Genomic DNA, 24,683 nt, shown 5'->3' with positions numbered 1-24,683 from the left:
GCAGAAACAAATAGTGATTATTAGTGGGCTAATGTCCGCACCTTAATCCCTAAACATCGAAATAAACAATATGAAATACATTTTAAAAGGAGCACATGTGCGCCCATAAACATGCATATTGTGCGTGCAAGGGTATTTGGGGGGCAGTGTTACAATGGTCTACAGACCCTTGCGCCCTAGGCAGACCAATGTAACACTGCCCCCCCCCCCCCCCGCAATAGAGAGAGTGACATTCTAGATAGCTTCCAGTTCCACGCCCATGTATTTCTTCTGGAAAATTGCCAAAGATGCCCTCCTTTACCCCAAATTATTCACCAACTTTAGAAAGTGGAAAAGTCGCATGTCTCTCAGAAATCTACCTGCACCCAAGCAGGCCGATGCAGAAATGTGAGTTCAGCTGTCTGCACCTTCCTGCCTGCACTGGAACGCACATTTTCTGTGCACAAAACGTACTCCCCGTGCAGTAAGGAGTTTGCGTGCAGAAAATGCGAGTTCCTAAACGGGAGCATTGCTCGGTGCCCTCGCATGGAAATCCTATGCAAACGAGGGCATTGAGCAATACTTCCCGATGCAGAGAGACTGTCTCTGGCCGGCACACCTTTCTGAACGCTGGAAACAACTCCTGGGTCAAAGCTGGAGTTAAGTTTCCAACACTAGTAAAAAAAAAAAAATGGGAGAGTCAGGCACACTCCGGGTAAGTGCCAGCAGCCACTACCGTTTCACCGGATAAATACTGATTTATCCAGCTAAGTGGTGGGCAGCAGCTGGCAGCTAGCCGGATACGTCAGTACTTAACTTATCTGGCTCTCTGTCATGGTTCGCTGCTTCTTTGCTGGATAAGCACTTGCGGGCCAATGCAATATAGTGCACTCAGCCTAGCGCAAAGCTTAATGCGCTAGAATAACTCCCGATGCAAAAAGGGGATTAGCGAGTCCAAAACGTGTGTCAAAACAAGCATGTGGTTAACTGTGCTTATTAATGTAAATGCCATGTAGATGAGGCTATTAGCTATTGCCCCTGATGCAGAAAAAACTCCCGGTACCCAAAGCGCATGCATTAACACGGCAAACAGCGCCAGCCCTGGAGCTGGCATTAAGTCATACCACGAGCTAAGGGCTTAAGAAAAAACAAATCCTGCTGTCAGTGGTTCCTCCTACTTACTATCATTGCGATACTAAGATCCACCGCTTGTGGGGATTGAAATTTACAAAAAAAAAAAAAAAAAGGAAGGGCTCAATAACAACCAAAAAAAAATGTGTGAGCACACAATATACACGCTGCAGGCGAGCAGGTATATTCTGCGTGTAATTTATCGGTGGCAGGTACACAAAGATGAGATTTCTACAATGTACTCTCGCCCTAGCTTGATGCACGCTCTACCTGGGTGCTATCAAGCTAGGGCGAGAGTACATTGTAGAAATCTCATCTTTGTGTACCTTTCCTCATTCCAAATCATGTCAAATATTCACTGATGTGTACTGTGCTGTTCCTATGTCTGCCTGCGCATGTGAAACTGGCCTCAAAACCCTAGACCACCCCAAAACCTCACCTCGCTTTACTACATAACCCTCTTATAGTGGTATAAATAAATGACTAATATGTGTGCCATCCCAGAGGCTCTCTCTCTCCTTGCAACAGAAATTGCATGCAACATTAAATACCCCCTCATTTTCATAAACCCTGGCCAAACTCCTCCCATGATGTTGCAATAAGTAACACATGCGTTATGGTGTTATCACGGGCGGTAGGGGCCTAACGCATTTTGATGAATGACCCTGTATGATCCCAGATGCAGAAAGAGAGAAAAAGCCTAGGCACCAGTTGGACTATTGTTCCAAACTGGAAAGTCCTCGGTCCATTCCTTTGTATCAACAGGTGGGAAGTCTAGTGGCAAACACCTGTTGCAGTGAAGCAATGTAAAAAGAGGAGGCGATGTCTTCAAGTAAATAAAGGCAAATCCTCATCTACCACGATCCATCCCACTTTTGCTTACCCGGTTTTCGAATAATATCTTGTTTTATATTATCACTCTTTTTATATATTTTTTGGCTTGGTGAATACATTGATGGTGATGTGTTTTTATTGATTTGAATATTGAGTAGTATCTCTTCTGCCCCTTCCTTCCTAGCGTCCTTTTATGGAAAACAGCTCAGATTAAAGCCAGCTCTGGCAACAGCACTGGGTTGCACTTTTGCTTTTCTTCCCCTCCTTCCCCGCAAAAGGTCCCAAATGAAGGCGAAAGCGACGTTATAAAGGTGGGAGCGTGGCCCGGCCAGGCTTATCTGCATGTCGGCCCTGCCCTGATCCCCTCGGGCCAATCAGCAGAGGCTGGAGGTGGAGCCTGTGGCGGGAGGAGGGTGTGGCCGCCGTCAGGGATGCCGTCTGGAGTGGGCAGGCGCGTGCGTGCGTGGACTCGAAGCCTGGGCGCTGCAAAGCAAGACGAGGAAGGAGGAGTGCCGGACGACCGCAGGCTTTGTATTGGGAACTACCGCCTGGTCTCCCCCCCCAAAAAAAAGGGGACGATCACAACCCCCCTGTTCCCGCAAAACACCGTTTACTGAGAGGAGCAGGAGTAATAGCAAAAACACAACCTACCTACACCCCGTGGATGTATGCAGCCAGCCGCCCGTCAGCAAGCAGCAGCAGCAGCTCCCCCCAGCTCACATCTGCAAAGCATCTGTAAGTAAGTGCTGTTTGCTTCTGCGCTCAAATTCCACCTTTTCCCTGGTGCTCAGGTTGCAAAATAAAAATATCTCCCCCTGGAAGTGAATGTGATTTGGCTTCCCAGCGCTTTCGGATTGATCTTGTCTTCTGCAGCCAGATGTAACCTATCCCTGCTTTCCTCTTAATGTGGGTGTATAGACGGATTAGGCGACTGGAAGGGAGGGGAGAAAAAAAAAAAAAGCTCGTTTTCAGTGCCAAGATAGGATGTACAGGGAAAAAAAAGACCAAATCCTGTTTTCCTGTGTGTATTTATTGTATGGGTGTAGTGAGCTCCTATATAAACACACACCCATCCACCCCTCCCTGCTGCTTGTATCAGAAGATAAACAGACAGATTAAATCAACATTGTACAGTAGGGAGAGCTGAGACGGGAGGACAGCATCGCTAGCTGGCTGGCCAGAGGATGCTGGTGGTTAATATTAAAAACATTTTGGGATTGATGGTTGCCTACAGCGAATCTTACAGTATCTTCAAGGACATGGATTCATTCTTGGTAAGGGGAGAGGATCATGTTTTTCTCACTGCTGCTGCTGCCTTTTTCTTTTTTTTTTTCCTTGCTGACTTGTTTCAGTGGTTGATTCATCCATGCTAAATTAGTTGTTGGAGAATGTGCTGGCAGTGCCCAGTCTTCATTCCTGGTTTGGGGTTGGCATTCTTTTTAAACCACATGAATTACAGAATTTCTCCTTCCCTCCTTCTCCCCCCAGCCCTGGTTATTCAGGTACTGTGATTACCCCCTCCCATCTTAAGGGATATAAATCAGAACCGGATCTCTGTGCTCTGGGTCTGCGCCACAAGAATGTGAAATAAAATGTGTTAAAAAAGATCCAGATTAGAGGGGAAAAGGATGGCAGTGCCCCCCTCCCCAAAATAGATTGTTAGAGGCCTTGTAATTTTTATCTGTCATCTCTCTTGCAATATGGGAAAGGGTGGGGCAGGATGGATAAGGGTAGGGCTGAAATTATCTCACCTGAAGATGATGCCTGGAAAGCTGAAGAAATAGCACCCACATCTGTGAATATCCTTATCCTGAATCCCAAATCATGGGACTGCTCTTAGGTTATCCAGAATAAGTACAGATAATGTGTATGTTACTATTGTCTTTCAGGGTGGTGGCGTACACTAGTATTCTGCTATAGGTCAATAAGCTCCATTGTGCCTACTTTCTTTCAGTAGCTTTAACTACTTTTCTTTTTTTTCTTATTTTACTGCAAATAGTTAAAATCAAACTCCTTTCTTAAGATGCCACATTGTGAAGTCATTGGCATTTGGTTGATGTCTATTGTGTCATCTACATTGGCATTTGGTTGATGCCTATTGTATCATCTACGTTGCATCTGCTCCCCTTTACTGGTTAAAAATCTCCCTTTTTTATTTCCATGTGCAGATTTGCTGCAGGGTGGAACTAGACCAGAAAGCTCAGGATGTTTCCCCCCTTAAACATATAGCATTGGACAAGTAGCCGAGGCCCAACACTGTACTGTACTACTACTTATCTTTTCTGTAGGGCTGCTAGACAGAGTAATACTGCAGAGCCCTCCTGGATTCCTCTTTAAGGAAAGAGATAGGCAGATGTTTTTAAACAGCTGCCTGGAGAGTGAGCACAGGGGGAGATTGTTCCACTTTTGATGAATGCAGCAGGTTAAAGGGACAGTCTGAACTGCTTCAGGTTTTTGTTTCTAAAACATCTTGGAAATAAACCTGTGCTGCAAAATTGTTGTGATATTGCCTAATCCCCTTAGGAGATATAATTATGTATTTGTATATGTGTGTATATACCTGCCCAGAAATGCCCACAGTGTTTCCAGTGGTGCGTGCCTCACAGATGGGCTTGGCATTTAAGATATGCTTGAACCTAGGAGTTTCCATTTATCTGTAACTCTGCTCACATTTCTGACAAAGAAACGCAAAGTTTCCAGTCAAGCTACTTGACCATTTCTCAGACAGATCTGAGTCCCCTGGGCATGGGATGTAGTCGGTGCAGCCTTGATGAGGATCTCACTATGAGAGATGCACTAGAATCCTCTGGTTTTCCAAATGGCAAAATCTCTCTATTTCTGTAAGTCTCTCTCTCTTGGTATGCCTGTCACTCTCTGCCTGTGTGCGTATGTGTGTCTTTCCAGTATGTGCAGGTTTTACTGTAAGCCTTTTCTCGGAGGGCAGGGAATTAAAAGCGCCGTTCTGGAACGGGAATGAGAAAGCAAACAAATATTTGCCTGTGCTGGGTTACCAGTGTCAGATACTGGGGGGGGGGGGAGAAACATGCAGATGGCATTAATAGAATAATAGTCATGTTATATCTGTCTGTAGACTTCCAAAACCTTTCACACACCAATTACTCAGCTGTTCTTCACTTTGTCTGCCTCAGAAGGCTGCAAGTCTGACACAACTAGTCCGGGATTTGAACCCACAGATTTCTAGAGTTGTTACAGGAAACTGGAAAGAAAACTCTCTGGCTGGCTTGAATTCGGTCACTGCTCTGGTAGCGATTCCAGGCACCGACTGCCCCCTTTGACAAAGAAGTATTTCCTCGGAGCCTCTCTTCTTTCCTCCAGCTTTATATCAGGATTTCCTTGACCTGGAATTCCTTATGGAAAATAGACTGGGCAGGGGCTTAGAACTCATATGGAAGTGTGAACAGACAGAACCCCACCCCCCCTTCCAAATTACATGAAAATTAACTTCTCCGTTTTAAACATACCCAAACAGAAACAACAATTTACCAGCACTAGACTAGAATAAGATGAGGCAGATTCTGTGGCTGCCCTTTAATTGCCTTAATCATGTAAAAGAGAGTCGGGATAGTGAAGAGGAAAGGATTGGATTAGCACATCTGGTTTCCCATTCACCTGTGACACTGCTGTGGTTTTAGATCCTTAGCAGCCAGTTGAAAACATCTCCTCCTGCAGAGACTTGCTGTTTCTATGACATCTATAGGCTTTTTTTTTTTTTTTTAATTCTGTCTTGGGGTTTGGTAGCTGGGGATACATGACCAGGAATCCAGCGTTTCTATGGATCGTCCCACGCGTTGTGTTAAAGGCCCAGGGTCAACGCAGGAGAACCCTGGCAGCTGTGCAGTGCGCGGAACACAAAACACAGCAGACGTTTCAGGGTCTTCGGTCTTACAGGGCTGGAACTTGGTTTTTCTTGTGAGATTTCACTGTAAAACAAGGAAAGTCTTTGAAGTGACGTGTTCTGTATCCCTGCTGCCGTTCCCTTAGCCACCCAGTCCTGATGTGACAGGCTCTGTATCCCTGCACCTGCACCTATCTCCTCAGTGCTAGAGTCCTAGAGGTCACAGGCTCTGCATCCTTGTGTTCAGCCATCCAGTCCCAGAGATGACGCTGTATTTTTGCACCCATCCCCTGAGTCCTAGAGGTGACAGAATCTGTATCCCTGCACCCATCCCCTGAGCCCTCCAGTCCTAGAGGTGACAGGCTCAGTATCCCTGCACCCATCCCCAGAGCCCTCCAGTCCTAGAGATGACAGAATCTGTATCCCTGTGCTTATTCCCTGAGCCCCCCCCCCCCCAATTCTAGAGGTGACAAACTCTGTATCCCTGAGCCCATCCCTTGAGCCCTCCAGAATCTGTATCCCTGTACCCATCCTCTGAGCCCTCCAGTCCTAGAGGTAACAGAATCTGTATCCCTGTACCCATTCCCTAAGCCCTCCAGTCCTAGAGGTGACAGATTATGTATCTTTGTGCCCATCTCCAGAGCCCTCTGCATCCGTTTGTCTATCCCCAGAATCTTCCAGTCTAGAGGTGACAAGCTCTCTATACTTCTACTCACCCCTTCAGCCATCCAGTCCCAGAGGTGACTCTATCCTTGCGCCCATTCCCTCGGTCATCCAGGTCTAGAGGTGACCCAGATTCTGTATCCCTGCACCTATCTCCTCATTTCTCCAGTCCTAGAGATGATGAGCTCTGTATCCCCGTGTCCATTCCTTCAGCCATCCAGTCCCAGAGGTGACTCTGAAGCCGCTATACAGTCCTAGAGGTGATGGATTCTGTATCTCTGTGCCTATTTCCAGAGCCCTCAAGACCTAGAGGTGGCAGGCTGTACATAAGAACATAAGATATGCCATACTGGGTCAGACCCACTGTCCATCAAGCCCAGCAACCTGTCTCCAACAGTGGCCAATCCAAGTCACAAATACCTGGCAAGTACCCAAACAGTAAATAGATCCCAAACTACTATTCCTTATTAATTAATAGCAGTTTATGGACTTCTCTTCTAGGATCTTATCCAAACCTTTTTTAAGCCCAGTTACACTAACTGCTGTAACCACATCTTCTGGCAATGAATTCCAGAGCTTAACTATGCATTGAGTGAAAAATAATTTTCACTGATTTGTTTTAAATGAGCTACTTGCTAACTTCATGGCGTGCCTCTTAGTCCTTCTATTATCTGAGAGAATAGATAACCGATTTACATTAACCTGTTCAAGTCCTTTCATGATTTTATAAACCTCTATCATATCTACCCTCGGCCATCTCTTCTCCAAGCTGAATAACCCTAACCCCTTGAGCCGTTCCATGCCCTTCTCTGCATTTTCTCCAGTTCAACTATATCTTTTTTTGAGATGCGGTGACCAGAATTGCACACACTATTTAAGGTTTGGTCTCACCATGGAGCGATACAGAGGCATTATGAAATCCATTGTTTTATTCGCCATGCCCTTCCTAATAATTCCTGACATTCTGTTTGCTTTTTTGATTGCCACCGCACACTGAGCCAATGATTTTAAAGTATTATCCACTATGATGCCTAGATCTCTTTCCTGGGTGCTGACTCCTAAGATGGAACCTAACATCGTGTAACTACAGCATGGGTTATTTTTCCCTATATGCAACACCTTGCACTTGTCCACATTCAATTTCATCTGCCATTTGGATGCCCAATCTTCCAGTCTTGCACGGTCCTCCTGTAATGTATCACAATCCACTTTAGATTTAACTACTCTGCATAATTTTGAGTCATCTGCAGATTTAATCACCTCACTCATCATACCCCTTTCCAGATCATTTATAAATATATTAAAAAGCACCGGTCCAAGTACAGATCCCTGAGACACTCCATTGTTTATCTTTTTCCACTATGAAAACAGACCATTTAATCCTACTCTGTTTCCTGTCTCTTAACCAACTTGCAATCCACAAAAGGACATCGCCTCCTATCTCATGACTTTTTAGTTTTCTAAGAAGTGTCTCATGAGGGACTTTGTCAAACGCCTTCTGAAAATCCAAATACACTACATCTACCGGTTCACCTTTATCCACAAGTTTATTAACCCCTTCAAAAAAATGTAGGAGATTTAGGAGGCTGTGTCCCATCAAACCATGTCTGTCTAAATGTTTTGTGATTTTATTCTTTATAAGAGTTTTCCCTGTGGCTATCCCTTGAGTCCTCTGGTCCTAGAGGACAGGCTTTATATCCCTGTGCCCATTCTCTGAGCCCTCCTGTCCTTAAGGTGTCAGGCTCAGTATCCTTGTACCTGCCCTGTGCTATCCAGTTCTCCCTTCTTGATTTCTCTGCGAACGGGATGCCAGTCCTCCTGTGGTACGGGGATATAAGAGCTGGTGCGTCCTGTTTGTGGGTGCTCCTTCCTTCTGTTTACCTTTTTGCTGCTAGAGTTCAGAATGCCACCACTTTTCCGAATTGTTTTTTCCCTTTTCATTGTCAAAAACCCGATATGCCTTCGTTTTAAGGTATTTGGGGGTTGAAAGGTACTATGCCTGTTGCCCAATTTGTAAATCACTTTTGGCAGGTCCGCGTGCAAAGCGCTGCGCCACTCCTCCTCTCTGCATATCTACTTTTGAACGCAGGGTCCTTGAAGGGCTTTGCGTGGAGGCAAAGCGCTTGGAGGCTTGGTTTGTAGGAAAGGCCCTGCCAGGTCCCTCCCTACAATATGCATTCCTTTCCTTTTTAGTCATTTTCAATTAGTGGTCCCAGCTTGGTTAGGTTGAACTATGACCAGGGACGAAAAATAAAATAAAAAGGCTTTGACTTTATTCAGACAGTGGGAAACTTCCTTCCCTTAGCCCAAGAAAGAAGCATTGTTTTAGCTTGCGGAGCAGAAGGAGGGACGGAGTTCAAGGGAAAGGTCATTTCCCACTCTGCTGGGCTGAACTTGCAGGAAGTTATAGTGTGTGTGTGTGGGGGGGGGGGACGGGGGACGGACGGACACGTTTTCTTGAAGAGCATTGCCCCGGCGGAGGGCCCTCTGTGGACTTGGAGCCTGTGGGGCTTCGCAGCGGCCTCCCTCGCAGCCTGGCACCTCACTATCAGCTCTTTAAAGGCGCCGTCCCTTGGAGCGGCCAGAATGGCATCGCGTGCATGCCGGCGCCCGATTGCTTCATGGGACAGCCTGAGTGGCTTCGGCCTGCGACGTCGGGGGGAGAGGGGGGGGACAAGGGAAGCCGGTGTTGGGCGGTTTATGCGTGGGTGGGTACATTTGGCTGTGCAGGTTTCCAGGTGCTGTAGAAAAATCCTCCCATGATGCACTGCAGGTTGTGATGTCACAGTCCTGGGACCTGGAGTCAGGACCGTGGGGAGCTCATTCCATTTGATGAAATGATAGATACTGAAAAGGCCGGTACTGTCCATATTGATCCAGTTTTCGACCAGACTCCATGTCATTACTGGGCAATGATCCAGTCCTGGTTTACACCCCCGCCCCCCCACTCCCTTTTTATTTTAATCATGTCAAGTATTTTATATAACTGCGTATGTTTTTGTTGTAAGCCACTTCCGGCATCAGAGATCGGGATAAAAGTGTAAATAGATAAATATTACTTTGGCGACACATGTAAAAATTATCAATCCAATAGAGTTATATGAATCCTGGCTTGCCTCCTAATGCAGGCCGAGGCTTGTTGGTGGCTTGGCTTTGTGGTGTCTGCAGCATTGGGACCCAGGACTAGGTATAAACGTTTCGCTGTGTGCCAAGGCCTCAGACAGGAGCCACTCTCCCACCTCTTGCAAGTTGGTGCTTGGGGTAGGAATGAGAATTTGCCAGGGGATTCCTTCTCTGTCTTGCATTCGCTGGTCCGTGGTGGTCACGATGCTGAGGATTGTGGCAAGCTCATACAGGTGATGATTTCTCAGAAGCCACCTGCTGAAGACACTGGTTTTCTGGTGGGGGCTTTAGACCTACGTGTGGTGGCCTCGTCGTCATTCTCTTTTTCCAAGCCGTGGTTTCCGAGCAGCCCGAAGAATGTGAGACTCTGCTGCCGTGTAGTATGGCAGTGTCCCAAGCAGGAATGTAGACAGAGGAAACAATAGGCTGATATTTTTTTGCTCAAGCATTATTTTATGATCCTGTTCTCTGCCTGGTGGGAAAATCCCTCAGTAAGGTCAGAGCGGATACTGTTACACAAGTACAGGTGTGTGGACTGAGGTGCAGGAAGAGACTCACCCAAAGGCGTGTATAAAATTCTAGCACTCTGTACTAAGCACTTTCACTATGGAGACAAAATGGGTGAACACATTTAGTACTTGGGCCCTGGATATTCAGTGACAGATCTGGGGATTAGAATGAAGGCACAGAGAGAGAAAATTGCTCCTCCAAGGCCTCATAGGGGTGAGAGCAGAGCCTGGGATTAGAACTGAGGCACAGGGAACGTGATTTGCCCCAAGACCACGTACAGAGTCTGTGACAGAGCCGAGGATTAGACCTGAGGCAACGGGAGATAAGTCTCTCACCGAAGAGGCACCCTAGACACTGCCCTGTTTGTAAGGGGTCAGTAGTGACAGTGGATTTGACTGAGGGCTACAAGGTAATTGTAGGTCATTGGGCAGAGGCTGAGCCAGGCTTGGTTTTAGAAAGTCCCAGCTCAAGGGGATCTGTAGTCCTGCTTTCCTTGGTGGAAAGAATCAGAACTACTTATCCCGCCATGCAGTATGAGGGCGAGGTGGGGGGAGGGGTGGCAAAGTGAAGAAAGGGCTTCATTTGGCCCTTGATAACGTATAGCCATCTGGTAACCCGAAGACCCTTTAGTGAAAGGAGAGAGCTGCAGGCCGCTTTACCAGCGACCACTCACCGGTGATACTTGGAGGAATGGGAGCAAGGCAAAAGATTAGAACGGAAACTGGGGTGGGGGGAGGGAGAACCCCGGCTTGAGCTGACCTGAGCTTCTCCACAGGTGCTTAGCAGAATGAGTTAAGGCCCTTGCGCCCAGTGTCTCTCGCCATCTCCATTACTGCCTTTAACATCTGATCAGTTGCGCAGGGCAGAAAGGATCAGTCTATGGCACCTGTGTGTAAATCGGAGCTTCCTGTTCGGTTCTTGTTTGGAAAGCTCCTTGACAGTGATGCTGTGGCTCTTTATCTCGGTGACCACTCTCCCCTTCTGCCTCCTCGCCCACAGCGCGGGAGCTAATGGTGATTTATAGAAAATGTCTCCCAGATAAGGGCCAGATACAGAGTCGAGTCTTTTCTCTCGGGTCTGTGGCAGTTGCCTTGCCGCAGGTGCACCGCTGGACTTTGGAACGAAGTTGTGTTGCGTTGCGGATTGAGGAGAAGTCGTGGATTTACCCTGGTTAAGTAACAGCCCTTCCCAGACAGGCACCGATAGCAGGACTCCCGCCATGGCTGGGAAGATACACAGAAGGCAAGGGGGTAAGACACTTTGTATTGAATGCCACACAGTTACTGAGAATGTATTCAAAGCAAATATTTGCCATGCAAATGCAGAACATCCCATGCAAACATGTTTTTAGGGGGGGAAGAAAGGACTTAGAAACCATAATGAAACCAGGAAGGTCTTTCTCGCCTTTCACTGGGGGTAGGACGGTGACTCCGTGTTATACCAGCTGTCATTTGCAAGTTCCCTTCTGTCTGGGGAGCATAATTTATTCCCACTCTTTCCTCTCTTGGGTTTCAGACCTGTGACTCAGCAAACTGCACCAGGGGGAGGGGGGCATTAACAACTTGCACAGGGTGGGTGGCAGAACCGGGAATTAAAATCTACAGATTCTGCTCAAAGCCTCCATTCCCGCCCCCCCCCCCCCCATGCCTGATATTCATTCTATCTTATTCTTATTCAGTGCACAGAAGAAGAGAGGGTTAAAAACCAAAAATGCAAAAAACATACGGGCCGATACAATAAAGTCCGCGGGAGAGCGGGCAAATGCCCACTCTCCTGTGCGCGTGATTCACTATGCAAATTAGGCCCAGCGGTAAAAACAGGCAAAAGGAGGCGCTAGTGACACTAGCGCATCCCTAGCGCCTCTTTTTGGACAGGAGCGGCGGCTGTCAGCGGGTTTGACAGCCGACGCTCAATTTTGCCAGCGTCGGTTCTCGAGCCCGCTGACAGCCACGGGTTCGGAAACCGGATGCCAGCAAAATTGAGCGTCCGGTTTTCGAGCCGCGGGCCGACTTCAAATTTTTATTTTTTTTAACTTTTGGTAACTTTTGGGACCTCCGATTTAATATCGCCATGATATTAAGTCGGAGGGTGCACAGAAAAGCAGTTTTTACTGCTTTTCTGTGCACTTTCCCGGTGCCCGGAGAAATTAACACCGACCTTTGGGTAGGCGCCAATTTCTGAAAGTAAAATGTGCGGCTTGGCTGCACATTTTCCTTTCTGAATCGCACGGGAATACCTAATAGGGCCATCAACATGCATTTGCATGTTGCGGGCGCTATTAGGTTCAGGGGGTTGGACGCGCGTTTTCGGCCCCTTACTGAATATTTATTTATTTTATTTATTTAGGTTCTTTTAATATACCGATGCTCAAGACAGGTCTTATTGTACCAGTTTACAAAAAAACAAGGGGAAACCAGTAAACATAGGAAGTGAAAAAAGTTACATTAAAACAGGGAGATCAAACATGGCTTTTGAAGAATAAGAAAGATTAACAATTTCTATTCTAAATGTATAGAAGAGACTATCGGCAGGGGTAACGCTAGCGCATCGAAAACGTGCGTCCAATAGAGGATTAACAGTGCGATCCGTCGGAGCGCACTGTACCGTATTGGCCTGATAGTTGTAGACTAACTTAACACATTTCTCGGCTAGCTTTCAGGAATTAGCACTCCCACCCTTGGATACAGAAACCCTTGTGAACAGGTAAAAGCCGCTGCCATGGACGTGCATGGGCCGGACGTCTTGCCGCTTGGTTCCCTGTGGAAACTGCGGGGAAGGAAGGGTCTGGGGAGGAGTTTGCACAGAAGTCGCTCATGCATGCGTTAGGCACATGGTAACGCATACAGGAAAGGGGGATTCGAAGAGGCAAAACTTTTCCACCTGTCGCTCCGCGGTTTACTGGGGATAGGGAATGATGTGGAGGAGCAGGGCTGGATTTATTTATTTATTTGCGTTTTTTCTATACCGGCATTCATGTGGTTAGAAACCACATCATGCCGGTTTACATGTAACAAGGGGTGAGAACAGAAAACGGAACATAAACAAGTGCAGGGAGATCAAAAGTTACATTACAACAAGGGTCTTAAACTTGGAGGAGAGATAAGAATAAGAGAGCCGAACAGTAAGGATTACATTATTTACATTATATACATTATACTGTGAAGTCTCTTGTATAATTTAAGATTATGGTTGCCCATAGGCCGAACACTGGGGGGTGGGGGGTGATATCACCCCTGGAAATGAGAGAGCAGCGGGGCAGCGCCAGTGTTTTAGGTCCCTCGCCTGGGTTGCCTGTGCCTGAATCTGGCCCTGTGGAAGGGAGTGTGTCTGACATTACGGGGTGTGGTGTGGGGGTGAGGAGGGAGAGAAAGCCCCTTCAAGATGATGAAGAGCTGGAAGTTCAAGCTGTTGCTCCTTCCCCCCCCCCCCCCTTTTTTCTGGACTCTTAGCATCTGTGGTCAGTTAGCTCATCTGTTTCTAGCCGCCAAAGCACACGGAATTTAATTTATTTCGGCCCCCCTCCCGTATAAACACCCCAGAGCGCAAGGATGAAAGCAGCTGAAGCACACAGTGTCTCGACCAACTGTTTGCCCAGGGAGCACACTTCGCCTTCCCTCCTCCACTTTTTTTTTTATGACTGTTGGCTGCAGCTGGTGGGGCGGAGGGGGGGGGGGTGGTCTAGAGACGCAGCTGACGTAAGACCCCTGTTCTCCTGGGCAGCTGCCTCTACAATAGGGGCTGTCGGGCCTCTAGGGGCTGTAGAGCATTACCAAGGCCTCCATCTTATCCACACACAACCCCCCCCACCCCACCCACCCCAGTTCTTTGTTCACCTCGACTCCTCACAGCTGTTACAGAGTCTGAATTTTCCACCACCACACCCCCCCCCCATTCCTTAACCTTGATTAAATCAAGACCCCAGAAGCTGCCTTGTTTACTGTGGAACAATTGATCCCACTCTGACGGCCCCCCCCCCGCTGCAACTAAAGCCCTCACAATCTGCCGTGAGGCCTGGTCTTCAGAAGAAGCCTGAGGCCCAGAGTACATTAGACCCTGCTTTTGGGTGGAGATTAATGCTTGGAGGGGGGGTGGAGGGGGCACCCGTGTCCCATTATTTTTGGGTAGTCACAAGTCATCTCATGTCTGGCTATTCACACAGGCATAAAGGAAGGAGGGGAGAACGGGGGGGGGGGGGGGGGGAGAGGTTTTGTATCCCCGCAGAAGGACTTCTGTTGTCTCTGACACACGCTAAGGTTAACCCCCACCGTCTTCACAAAAGGCTCGAGGTCCTTTATTTTAATTATTTCAGGGTAGGGTAGGACGAGATACATTCACCATCTGTGACCTTGTAACTCTAATCTCTTCCTCCCCCCTCTTCTCCCCTCCCCTCCCTCCCCCAACTCCAGCCCCATTTCTCCCCTGTAGCTTCTTTTCTTTTTGCTCTTACAAAGTTTGAAGAACGGCTTTAAAAAAAAAAAAAAGTTCTATCAGAGGTTTGTTAAGGAACAATCTGTGGGGCGCGCCCCCCTCAACCCCCCCCCCCCCCCCAGGCTTTCCTGGATGGATCAGAGCAGGGATGGTAAGCGAGGCCTACCCCGCACGCCCTGAGCCTCTCTGGCCAGCAGCGGCACACGCTTCTCCAGTAATTAAGGGCCAGCGCATGCCTGGCCTTTATTTGCGGTTTTTTTTTAAGTCATCCTCTGCCTCCAGTCTCACATTGCCTGGTCTGCGCCCTTCCCTAACCCCTACCTCGATCAGCTCACAAAAAAAGACACCCCCCCCCCCCCCCCAAAAAAAACCCATCTTTTCTAGCGGTTTGGAACAAAGCCAGGGTTGAAGCCCTGATGATTACCGCGACTGCCCCACAGGTTTCAGACTTGTGTTAGTGCAACCCCTTTTTTTGTGTTGGTTACCATGTGTCCAGTGTCTGCCCGTGTATTTTTCTGATCATAGCCTAGAAACCCCAATTCTCAGTCCCCATTCGGTGGGGATGCCAAGAAGCTGTGTTGTGCCAGTCTTGGTTTTATGCACAGTGCATCTCTGAACTGCACATCCGCAAATGCATTCAGGGCAAGACCAGGACTGGCTCCTTCTGACCTTGATGATCTGGAGTTCTGTGATTGGTTCCTTCCTTCCGTTCTGCGCTGCTTATTCAGGTTTGGAGTTTTTTTTTTTTTGGCCAAATCAAATTCACATGGCCAGTAGAGATGTTCTCGTCTCTCCCCTGTCTCCGTTAGTGTGCCCCCACCCCCTCTGCATTGGGATTTTCTCACCAAGAATGTAAAAATAACATTACTGTGATTGTACAGCACTATGCACGCTGACAGTTTCTAATAATAATCATTGCTCTGTGACTACAGTGCTGTGTATGCTAATGGAGCTTTATGGATAATCATTGCTCAGTGACTGTACAGCACTGTGTATGCTTTATAAATAATCACTGCTCTAACCTTACAATGCTTTTGTAAATAATTCTCGCTGTTCTGTTTGTACGGAGCTGAGTACACTGACGGTACTTTGTAAATAATCACTGCTCTGGGACCGTACAGTACTGAAACACATACCCACCTGTCAGATCCTGCAGCTGTGATGGGGAGCAGGACCGCGTGCGTCCTGGCCTGCCCCCTCGTTAAGTGGTGACTGACTTTGCTAATGAGGGGGTTTTGCACACGTCTGCCTGCCTGCCTGCCTGTGATAGAGGCTGGCCCTGGGAGACTAATTTCTCAGCTGACTGCAGGCGGAGGCAAAGCTGCGTGTCTGCTTCCTGCCGGGAGCTCTTCTCATGTTTACACCTGCCAGCTGCATGGGGTCTCGGGTATCCCTGCTAGCACCAGATCTCTCTCCCTCCCCCCTCCCATCCTCTCCGAGGCACTTTGCAGGAGATGCTTGAGAATATCATATGCTGATGGCTGATTCTGATTTCATCTGTAGACTATACTGGATGCAGCAAGATGGTGTCTGTTCCTGCATCCAAGGCCACATAAGCTCGTATTTTTCCTGTGCCAGTAAAAGTACACATTCGAGTTGGCCAGCAATGAAAAGCATGCGGATGGAAATCAGCCAGGACGCACGCAGGCACCCAGCACTTCCATGTGTGATGTTCACTCGCAGGTGTAGACGCAGAGGTGCACAACGTCAGCCTCTTATACACACACATGCAAATAAAGTCAGACTGTCTCTTGGGTAAGCATCCAGGAACAGCTTCCCTTTCCCACAAAGAACCACTCAAAACTATTGCCTCTCCGTGCATGCGTACGGATGCACAAACAGTCACTCCATGTCTCTCTCTCCTCTCACACACACGAACTAGGTTTGGAGATTTGTACTCAAGGTAAAGAATGCCTTTGGACATTTTGTATACTCCATGGAGTACCTCTCTTCAGTATGGTTCTCTCTGTGAGACAATCAGTTGCTATATTCATGGATATATATATATATATATACTAATATTGCACTTAGGTGTAGCACTTATGAAGTGTTTTACACATGCTGTGCTGTACCCTGTGACGTTGCAGGGCCTGATAGATAGAAAACCGTCACGGGAAGGGTCTTCCTCCGATCCAGCCACCTCCCCCCTCGGGTTGGGCCCGCAGGTTCTGATGGCCGGCAAGACTTTTCCAGCAGGGTGCATGGCAGGACGTGGTCAAGGCAGGCAGCGGCCAGGCAAAGGTTGGGGCAGACAGCTCAATCAGAGGCAGAGCCAGAGACCGTCCAAGTCAGCAACAAAGATCAATCCGGGGAAGGCAAGGTAAAAGCGGAAGAGAACAAGGGTGGACAGAGCAGTAGCAAAGAGAGACAAGGCAGGAACAGGGTAAAACACAAGCTAAACTGTTAACAGGAGTGCAAGGCAGGGTTCAGTCACGCTAGATAGGCCATCGGGAGGCCTGGTCAGGCCATGGGCTAGATAGGAAACACAGAAACAGGGTTGGCCTAGGCAAGGCACAGGAAAGGCTTGGCCACTGGGAGACCTAGAAAGGGCACTGGAAGGCCACTGGAAGACACACAGGAAACAGGGGGGGCGGCCGGGAGACACACAGGGCACAGGAGGGGCGGCCGGGAGAGACACAGGAAACGGGGGGGGGGGGGGGCGGCTGGGAGACACACTGGAAACGGGGGGGGGGGGGGGGGGGGCACGAGATCCAGAGGGAACAGGACAAACAGAGCAAGACATGAAGGCCAAAACAGGCCATAGTGAAACATGGACAAGGTGACAATATACAGATGGGCCAGGCCACCGGGAGACCTAGACCCACAGGCAAGAAGGGCCACCAGGAGACCAAAGTGAAAGCAGGAAGGCCACATGGAGGCCCAGGCAGGACAAGACAGGACAGGAACACAAGAACAAAGTAAGGTATACACAGACACAAGCAAACACAAACCAATGGCAAGACGAGGAGGGCTACCGGGAGCCCAAACAGGAACTAGGGAACGAACAGGGACTAGACAGGTCCAGACACGAAGGCCACACAGCAACAAGAACAAGCGCGAGGTTGGCCAGAGCAAGGAGCTGAGGTGACTCAATGATGAGGCACCGAGGAATCTGTCAGGGAGGTTCATAAAGAGCTGGCCTTGCTGCGTCATGCAGCCATCGAGGCGGCAGCTAGAGCAGGTCAGGGCTTGGCCCAGTGAGGGCTTCTGCTGGTGGGAAAGCTACCTAGCAGCCAAGATCATGACAGTGACACTGTTCGTCTTTGTATAGGTGATTTGTACCTGATTTTCCCCATCTTCTCTTGCAGCTGAGTTGGAGGCCTAGCAAGTTTTGCTCCTGCCTACCTCTCTGGGTTTGCAGCAGAAAGAGCCAAGGCAGACCTCGCGCATATTTGACCCATGGAGTTACTGAATGCAAGGGGGGGGGGGGGGGGGGGCCCTAGGCCTTGTCTGTGAGCTGGGCAGTCCCAACTTATTGCGGCGGGACTAGGGAGCGAGCGAGAGATGGTTTCAGCCTGGATGAGAACAGCTCCTGTCAATGATATTGAAGAGAGACGGGTTTGGGGGAGGAGGAATACTTTTGCACCAGCCTTCCCATGTCCAGGGTTTGTGATATCACAGTTCAGATTTCCTGCCCGTGTCCTCTAGTGAGGTTAGAGGTCAGAGCCTGTGGTAGAGGGGTTACCGGGCAGATGCTGTGAGATGTTGCTATATATTAAAGAAGTCATTGGGCATTGACAGTGGTGTTTCTTGTGGGATGTAAGAGAAGTTAACAGTTGCTATTGCGCACTATCAGATATGTCCCTTGTCTTGTTGCAAAGGGGAGGTTAAAGGACAGTTGGTGATGTGGTGGTGGGACTGGAATGCGGGTCCCCATGCTTCTGCTCTCTGCATGCTAGTTTTCTAGGCAGCGTCATTAGCCCCAGGCTCCCATTGTCTCATCCCCCAAAGGCCTCGCATTTCTCTCATATGGGCCGATACAGTACAGTGCGCTCTGGTGGAGCGCACTGTTAGCCCTTACTTATACAGTAAGGGGTAATAGCGCGTCAAAAACGCGGGTCCAACCCCCCCGAAACTAATAGCGCCGCAGCATGCCAAATGCATGTTGATGGCCCTATTAGTTATTCCCGCGCGATACAGAAAGTAAAATGTGCAGCCAAGCCACACATTTTACTTTCAGAAATTAACGCCTGCCCAAAGGCTGGCGTTAATTTCTGCCGGCACCGGGAAAGTGTACAGAAAAGCAGAAAAAACTGCTTTTCTGTACACCCTCCGATTTAATATCATAGCGATATTAAGTCGGAGACCCCAAAAGTAAAAAAAAAAAAAAAATCGGCCTGCGGGTCGGAAGACGGACGCTCAATTATGCCGGTGTCCGTTTTCCAAACCCGTGGCTGTCAGCGGGTTTGAGAACTGACGCTGGCAAAATTGAGCGTCTGCTGTCAAACCCGCTGACAGCCGCCGCAACCGTCCAAAAAGGAGGCGTTAGGGACGTGCTAGTGTCCCTAGCGCCTCCTTTTACCGCGGGCCCTAATTTGCATAGGCCACCCTCCTGAATCACATGGCCAGGAGAGTGGCCTGTGCACGTGCCAGTACAGCGGGCGCTCGCTGGCTCTCCCGCGCGTTTTTCTGTTTACTATCGGCCTGATAGTAAGAAACATTGATCATCTGCACATGTGTCCTCCAGCTTCCCGAATTCTGGGCCTGGCATGCAGAGCTTTGTAAGCACGGCTTCGATTCTTTCCTGATATTTTCTCCTTTTAGCGTTGTTTGTTTTTTATTCTCACCTTCCCCTCTGCCGCTGTTGGGATGTTGCTCTGTGGTTGGCATTAAATCGTGCTGTCTGTGTCTGGTACATGGCATGGAGAAGGTCAGGGGTCATATTAGTAAATTTATGGAGATTGAATGGCGGTTTTGTGTGTGGCAGAAATCTGGTATCCATCGGAGATGGTAGCAAAACCCCCCTTCACTTGGCCAACGGTTTTTGTCACTTGGGGGTGGGAGGGGGGGCTGTGGGGATTGCTGAGCCTCAGAGACTATGTGACAGAATCTTGATGCCCACTAAATAATCATTTTAAAGAATGTGATGACCATTTTTCAGAAATGATTTTTCCTCCTCTGGCTGGCTCTCTGCTTCCTTCCCTTGCACCTTTTGATAGAAACATGAAGTTAGCAAATAGCCCATTTAAAACAAATAGAAAGTTTATTTTTCATTTAATGCACAATTAAACTCTGGAATTCATTGCCAAAGAATGTGGTTAAGGTAGTTAGCTTAACTGGGTCTAAGGAGGTTTGGACAAGTTCCTGGAGGAGAAGTCCATAAACTACTATAAGTCATGTTAATTTAGGGAATAGCCACTGATTATTACTGGCATCAGTAGCATGGAATCTATTTAATGATTGGGTACTTGCCAGGTACTTTTTATCCTGGATTGGCCACTGTTGGAAACAGGATGCTGGGCTTGATGGACCCTCGGACTGACCCAGTATGGCAACTTCATATGTTCTTGTGACACATTAACTGGGTCTACAGAAAGGAGGCAATACCCAGTATCCTAGAGATTAATCTGAGGAAGAAGGAAAGCTAAGCTGGGAACCTTAGGTTTAGAGAGCTGTCCCATACTGTTGTAGGTTGACAGAGCTAGCCTTTTCCCTAGAAAAATAGATGATTAGGGAATCATAAGAATATAAAGAATTGCCATACTGGGTCCGACCAAGGGTCCTTCAAGCTCAGTATCCTGTTTCCAACAGTGGCCAGTCCAGGTCACAGGTTACCTGGCAGGATCCCAAACAGTAAATAGATCCCATGCTGCTATGACAAGTAATGGCTATTCCCTAAGGGGCAGATTTTCAAAGGCTACGCGCGTAACCCGAGAAAATCTGCCCCTGCGCGCGCCGAGCCTATTTTGCATAGGCTCGGTGCAGGCGTGCAAGCCCCAGGACGCGCTTATGTCCCGGGGCTTCGAGAAAGGGGCGTGACGGCGATTTGGGGGCGTGTCAGGGGGCGATGTAGGGGCATGACGGTGGTCTGGGGACGTGTCCCGAGCCCTCCTCCGTTCCGGCCATGCCGGAGGTTCCCGAGCTGGCTGGCTACCGGCGTGCGCAAGGTACATCTGCTTCTGGCAGGCGTAAGACATAAAATAAGGTAAGGGGGGGGGGATTTAGGTAGGGCTGGGGGGTGGGTTAGATAGGGGAAGGGAGGGGAAGGTGGAGGGGGCCGGAAAAATGGGGAAAGCCATCAGGGCTCCCCTCGGGCTCGGCGCGCGCAAGGTGCACATGTGTGCACCTTGCGCGCGCCGAGACTGGATTTTATAACATGTGCGCGGCAGCGCGCGCATGTTATAAAATCGGGCGTAGATTTGTTCGCGCTGGGTTGCGCAATCAAATCTACGCCTGCGCGTATGTTTTAAAGTCTGCCCCATGGTCTACTTGGTTAACAAAGAAACATGACCTCTGAAAAAACCGTATGGCCAAATCCAGTCTGCCCATCCATCCAATTAATTTAGCATTCTAATTCTCATCACTTCCTTAGAGATCCCCTGTATTTATCCCATGCTTTCTCGAATTCAGATACTTTTATTGTCTCCACCATTTCCACACATCCACCATCCTCTCCGTAAATAAAGAAATATTTCCTACGATTATACCCGGGTGTTTGCTTTTTCAACCTCATGACCCCTTGCTCTAGAGCCTTCTTTCCACTGAAGGTGGCTCCCTCCTGTGCATGGAAACCTTTGAGATATTTGACTGTCTCTATCATATTTCCCCTATCTCACCTTTCATCCAGGGTACACATGTTTAGATCTTTAAGTCTATCCTCATATGCTTTAGAATGAAGACTGCTGACCATTTTAGTAGCCGCCCTCTGGACCGGCTCCATCTTGTTTATATCTTTTCGAAGGTGCGGTCTCCAGAACATTACACAGTATTCCACGTGAGGTCTCACCAGCGACCTGTACAGGGGCAGTATCGCCTCCGTTTTTCCACTGACTATGCCTTTCCCCGTGCATCTTTCTGGCTTTTTCTGTCACTTTATCCACCTGTTTGGCCACCTTAAGATCATCAGATACAGTTACCCCCAGACCCTGCTCTTCCTTTGTGCTTAGAAGAATTTCACCTCCAATACTGTACCTTTCCCTTGTGTTTTTGCATACTAAATGGATTACTCTGCATTTTTTAGCATCAAATCCTAGCTGCCAGTCTCTAGACCATTCCTTAAGCTTTGCTAGATCCCTCCTCATGTTTTCCTCTCCTTCCTGGCCTTGTCCACCCTGTTACAGATTTTGGTATCATTGGCAAAAAAGACCAACCTTTCCCGACAACCCTTCTGTTATGTCGCTCACAAAAATGTTGAAAAGAACCGGTCCAAGGACCGATCCCTGAGGCACACCGCTAGTAACAACCCCCTCCTGAGAGAAAACTCCATTTACCAGTACCCTTTGTCAACTCCCACTCAGCAGGTTTCCAGCCCAGCCAGTCACTCTGGCATCCAAACCAAGGACGCACTGTTTATTTATAAGTCTTCTGTGTGGAACCGTGTCACAGGCCTTGCCGAAATCCAAGTTCATTACATCTAGCGCTTTCCCTTGATCCAACTCTCTGGTCACCCAATCTCAGAAATTGATCAGATTCGTCTGACAAGGTTTACCTCTGGTAAAACCCTGCTGCCTCGGATCTTGCAATCCCTTGGATTCCAAAAATTGCACTGTCCTCTGTTTTAGCTGCGATCCCATTAGTTTGCTCACCACAGCAACTGGCCTGTATTTCCCGGCCTCCTCCTTACTTCCACTTTTATGACTCGGAACCAAATCCCACCTTTTCCAGTCCTCCAGAATTACTCCAGACTCTAATGCATTGAAAAGGTCAGCGAGTAGATGTGCCAGGACATCTCTTAAGTTCCCTTAATACCTTCACATGGATCCTATCTGCCCCCTCGCCTTATCTTCTCTAAGTTTAGTTAGATCCTCACCAACACATTTTTTTCTGAATCAATTCAGGTTTACCTCGCTTCCAATCTTATTTGTGTTCGTTTTATGTGGTCCTGCTCCAGGCCCTTCCACAGTGATCACCCAACAGAAAAGGAGATATCATAAGGGACCGTTATGGTTTTCTTAAGAAGTAGCTGAAAAGGTAAGGGAGAAAAGGTTAGCGTTGATAAACTACAAGAGATTGCAGAAAGAGGAAGACCGGCGACAAAATCTGGAAAAATTAAGAGCTGCTGAGAAAATAGTCAGGAGTGCGAAAATTCAAGTAGAATTAAAAATAGCAAAAAACCCCCAAAAATCGGGGAGACAATATTCTTTTTAGATATATTTTATTTTATTTATTTAAGGCTTTACCGACATTCGTCAGGGACATCATGCCGGTTTACATCGAACAAGGGGGAACAACATGGAGAAATCAGTTACAAAAAACAGGGAGAAGCAAACTGGGAGATGCGAATGTGAAATGCATAATAGAAAGGAGTAAAAGCATTAGAAAGTTATCATCAAACTAATATGGTGACATTAAACGGAAGAGTGTAACATTAGAGAACTATATACAGGTCATACATCAATGTCTTAAGTAGTGTATTGCAGAGGCATGTAACATGGTAATGATACATACATACATACATACATACATACATAGAAGGAAGTGCAAAGGTGGCACTGTGAGACTCAAAGGTGACGGGGAGGAATATGTAGAGGCTGATGAGGAAAAAGCAAAATTGCTTAACAAATATTTATTTTTGCCCACTGCCCTTCTACTTCCCCTAGATTTTCCCATTCAGCTGGCGACTCCTTGAGGAGAGTTATTTTCCTGAAGTCTAGGACCCTCGCCTTAGGATGAACCCTCATCTCTTGCATCCTAATACTGAACCACACCATCCGGTGGTCACTGGATCCCAGACGATCGTTCACTACAACATCAGAAATACTGTCCCCGCTGGTAAGCACCAGGCCCAGTGTCGCCCCCTCCTGTGTGGGTTCCGGTACCAGTTGACAGAACAGTTCTCCTTGCAGAGAACCCATGATCTCCCTGCTTCTAGAAAGCACTGCAGCTGGGATGTCCCAGTCAACATCTGGCAGATTGAAATCCCCTAGCAGCAGCTCCTCTCCTTTTACAGCCCTCCTGTGAATATCCTCCATTAAATCTCTGTCTGTGACGGAGGTCTGTATATCGCACCAGTATAAAGAGATGTTCCATTCTCTCTTTCCAGATTAACCCACGTGCCTCCTCCTTACCTTGTAAGTTCAGCAATGCTGTTGCTTTAAATACTGTTCTTTATATATAATGCCACGCCCCCTCCCTTCCTTCCTACCCGGTCCTTCCTGAATAGATTGTAACCAGGTGTAACTAAATCCCAGTCACCGTTCTGTGTGTACCAGGTCTCCGTGACAGCCACTGCATCCAAGTCGGCTTCTTCCATGACTGCCTCTAGATCTGGGACTTTGTTCACCATAGTATGAGCATTCATGTACATAGCTTTCCAAATATTGCCTTCTTTTCCTATACTTCCCATTTCTGCATGAGTATTTTGTTCACTGAACCCTGATGATTCCAGTTTAAAGCCCTCCTCAGTAGGTTTGCCATTCTGTGTTGAAAGACGTTGCACCCCTTCTTAGACAAGTGGATCCCATCTCTGCTCAGCAATAATTACAGTTATGGACTTCGCCTTTAGGAACTTGTTCAAACCTTTTTTTTAAACTCAGCTATGCTAAATGCCTTAATCACATCCTCTGGCAATGAATTCCAGAGCTTAATTGTGTGTTGAGTAAAAAATAATTTTCTTTGATTTGTTTTGAATGTGCTACTTGCTAACTTCATTGAGTCTTCCCTAGTCTTTGTAGTTTTTGAAAGATTAAATACTATATTTACTCTTTCAAAAGCACCACATACTCTTTTGTAATGCTATATAAATTAATTATGATAAGAGAAGTTTTCTCTCATTTTATGTCTGTGAGACGAATGCTTAGTTCCTAGGTTAGAAGGGCTATACCAGTGTACTGATGGCTCTCAAAAAAAGCTGTGGGAGGCATTTCGTAGGCTTGAGTTCCCAAAGGGGGAACCAGAGAGTGCAGTCACCCCTGAGGGGTGATCAAGGGTACAATTAATTATTTGTGCATCGCCACACTGAATTGCATTTGGCTAGTGGACAGACAGGGAGAGGGGAGAG

The 24,683-nt window shown here is 47.8% G+C and overlaps 1 protein-coding gene across 5 annotated transcripts in view; it reads left to right on the top strand.

Moving 5' to 3' along the window:
- Positions 1-2,354: 2,354 nt before the first annotated feature.
- NUMBL (NUMB like endocytic adaptor protein) overlaps positions 2,355-24,683 on the top strand; it is a 52,781-nt gene continuing 30,452 nt past the window's right edge. For 2 of the 5 annotated variants that reach the window (XM_029570951.1, XM_029570949.1), the window contains exon 1: positions 2,355-2,679. Coding sequence is in view for 1 of the 5 variants with exons in the window: in XM_029570949.1 (XP_029426809.1) it covers positions 2,613-2,679 (67 nt within the window). In the remaining 4 variants the exon portion in view is untranslated. Of the gene's footprint in view, positions 2,684-3,104; positions 3,219-24,683 lie in introns of those variants that run through there. The other 3 variants (XM_029570952.1, XM_029570950.1, XM_029570953.1) reach the window with 2 other exon arrangements.

The sequence above is a fragment of the Rhinatrema bivittatum genome, chromosome 11 (genome assembly GCF_901001135.1).
Source record: "Rhinatrema bivittatum chromosome 11, aRhiBiv1.1, whole genome shotgun sequence".
NCBI lineage: Eukaryota > Metazoa > Chordata > Amphibia > Gymnophiona > Rhinatrematidae > Rhinatrema > Rhinatrema bivittatum.
The sequence above is the reverse complement of the archived record's forward strand: the minus strand, read 5'-3'. Positions and strand labels throughout refer to the sequence as shown.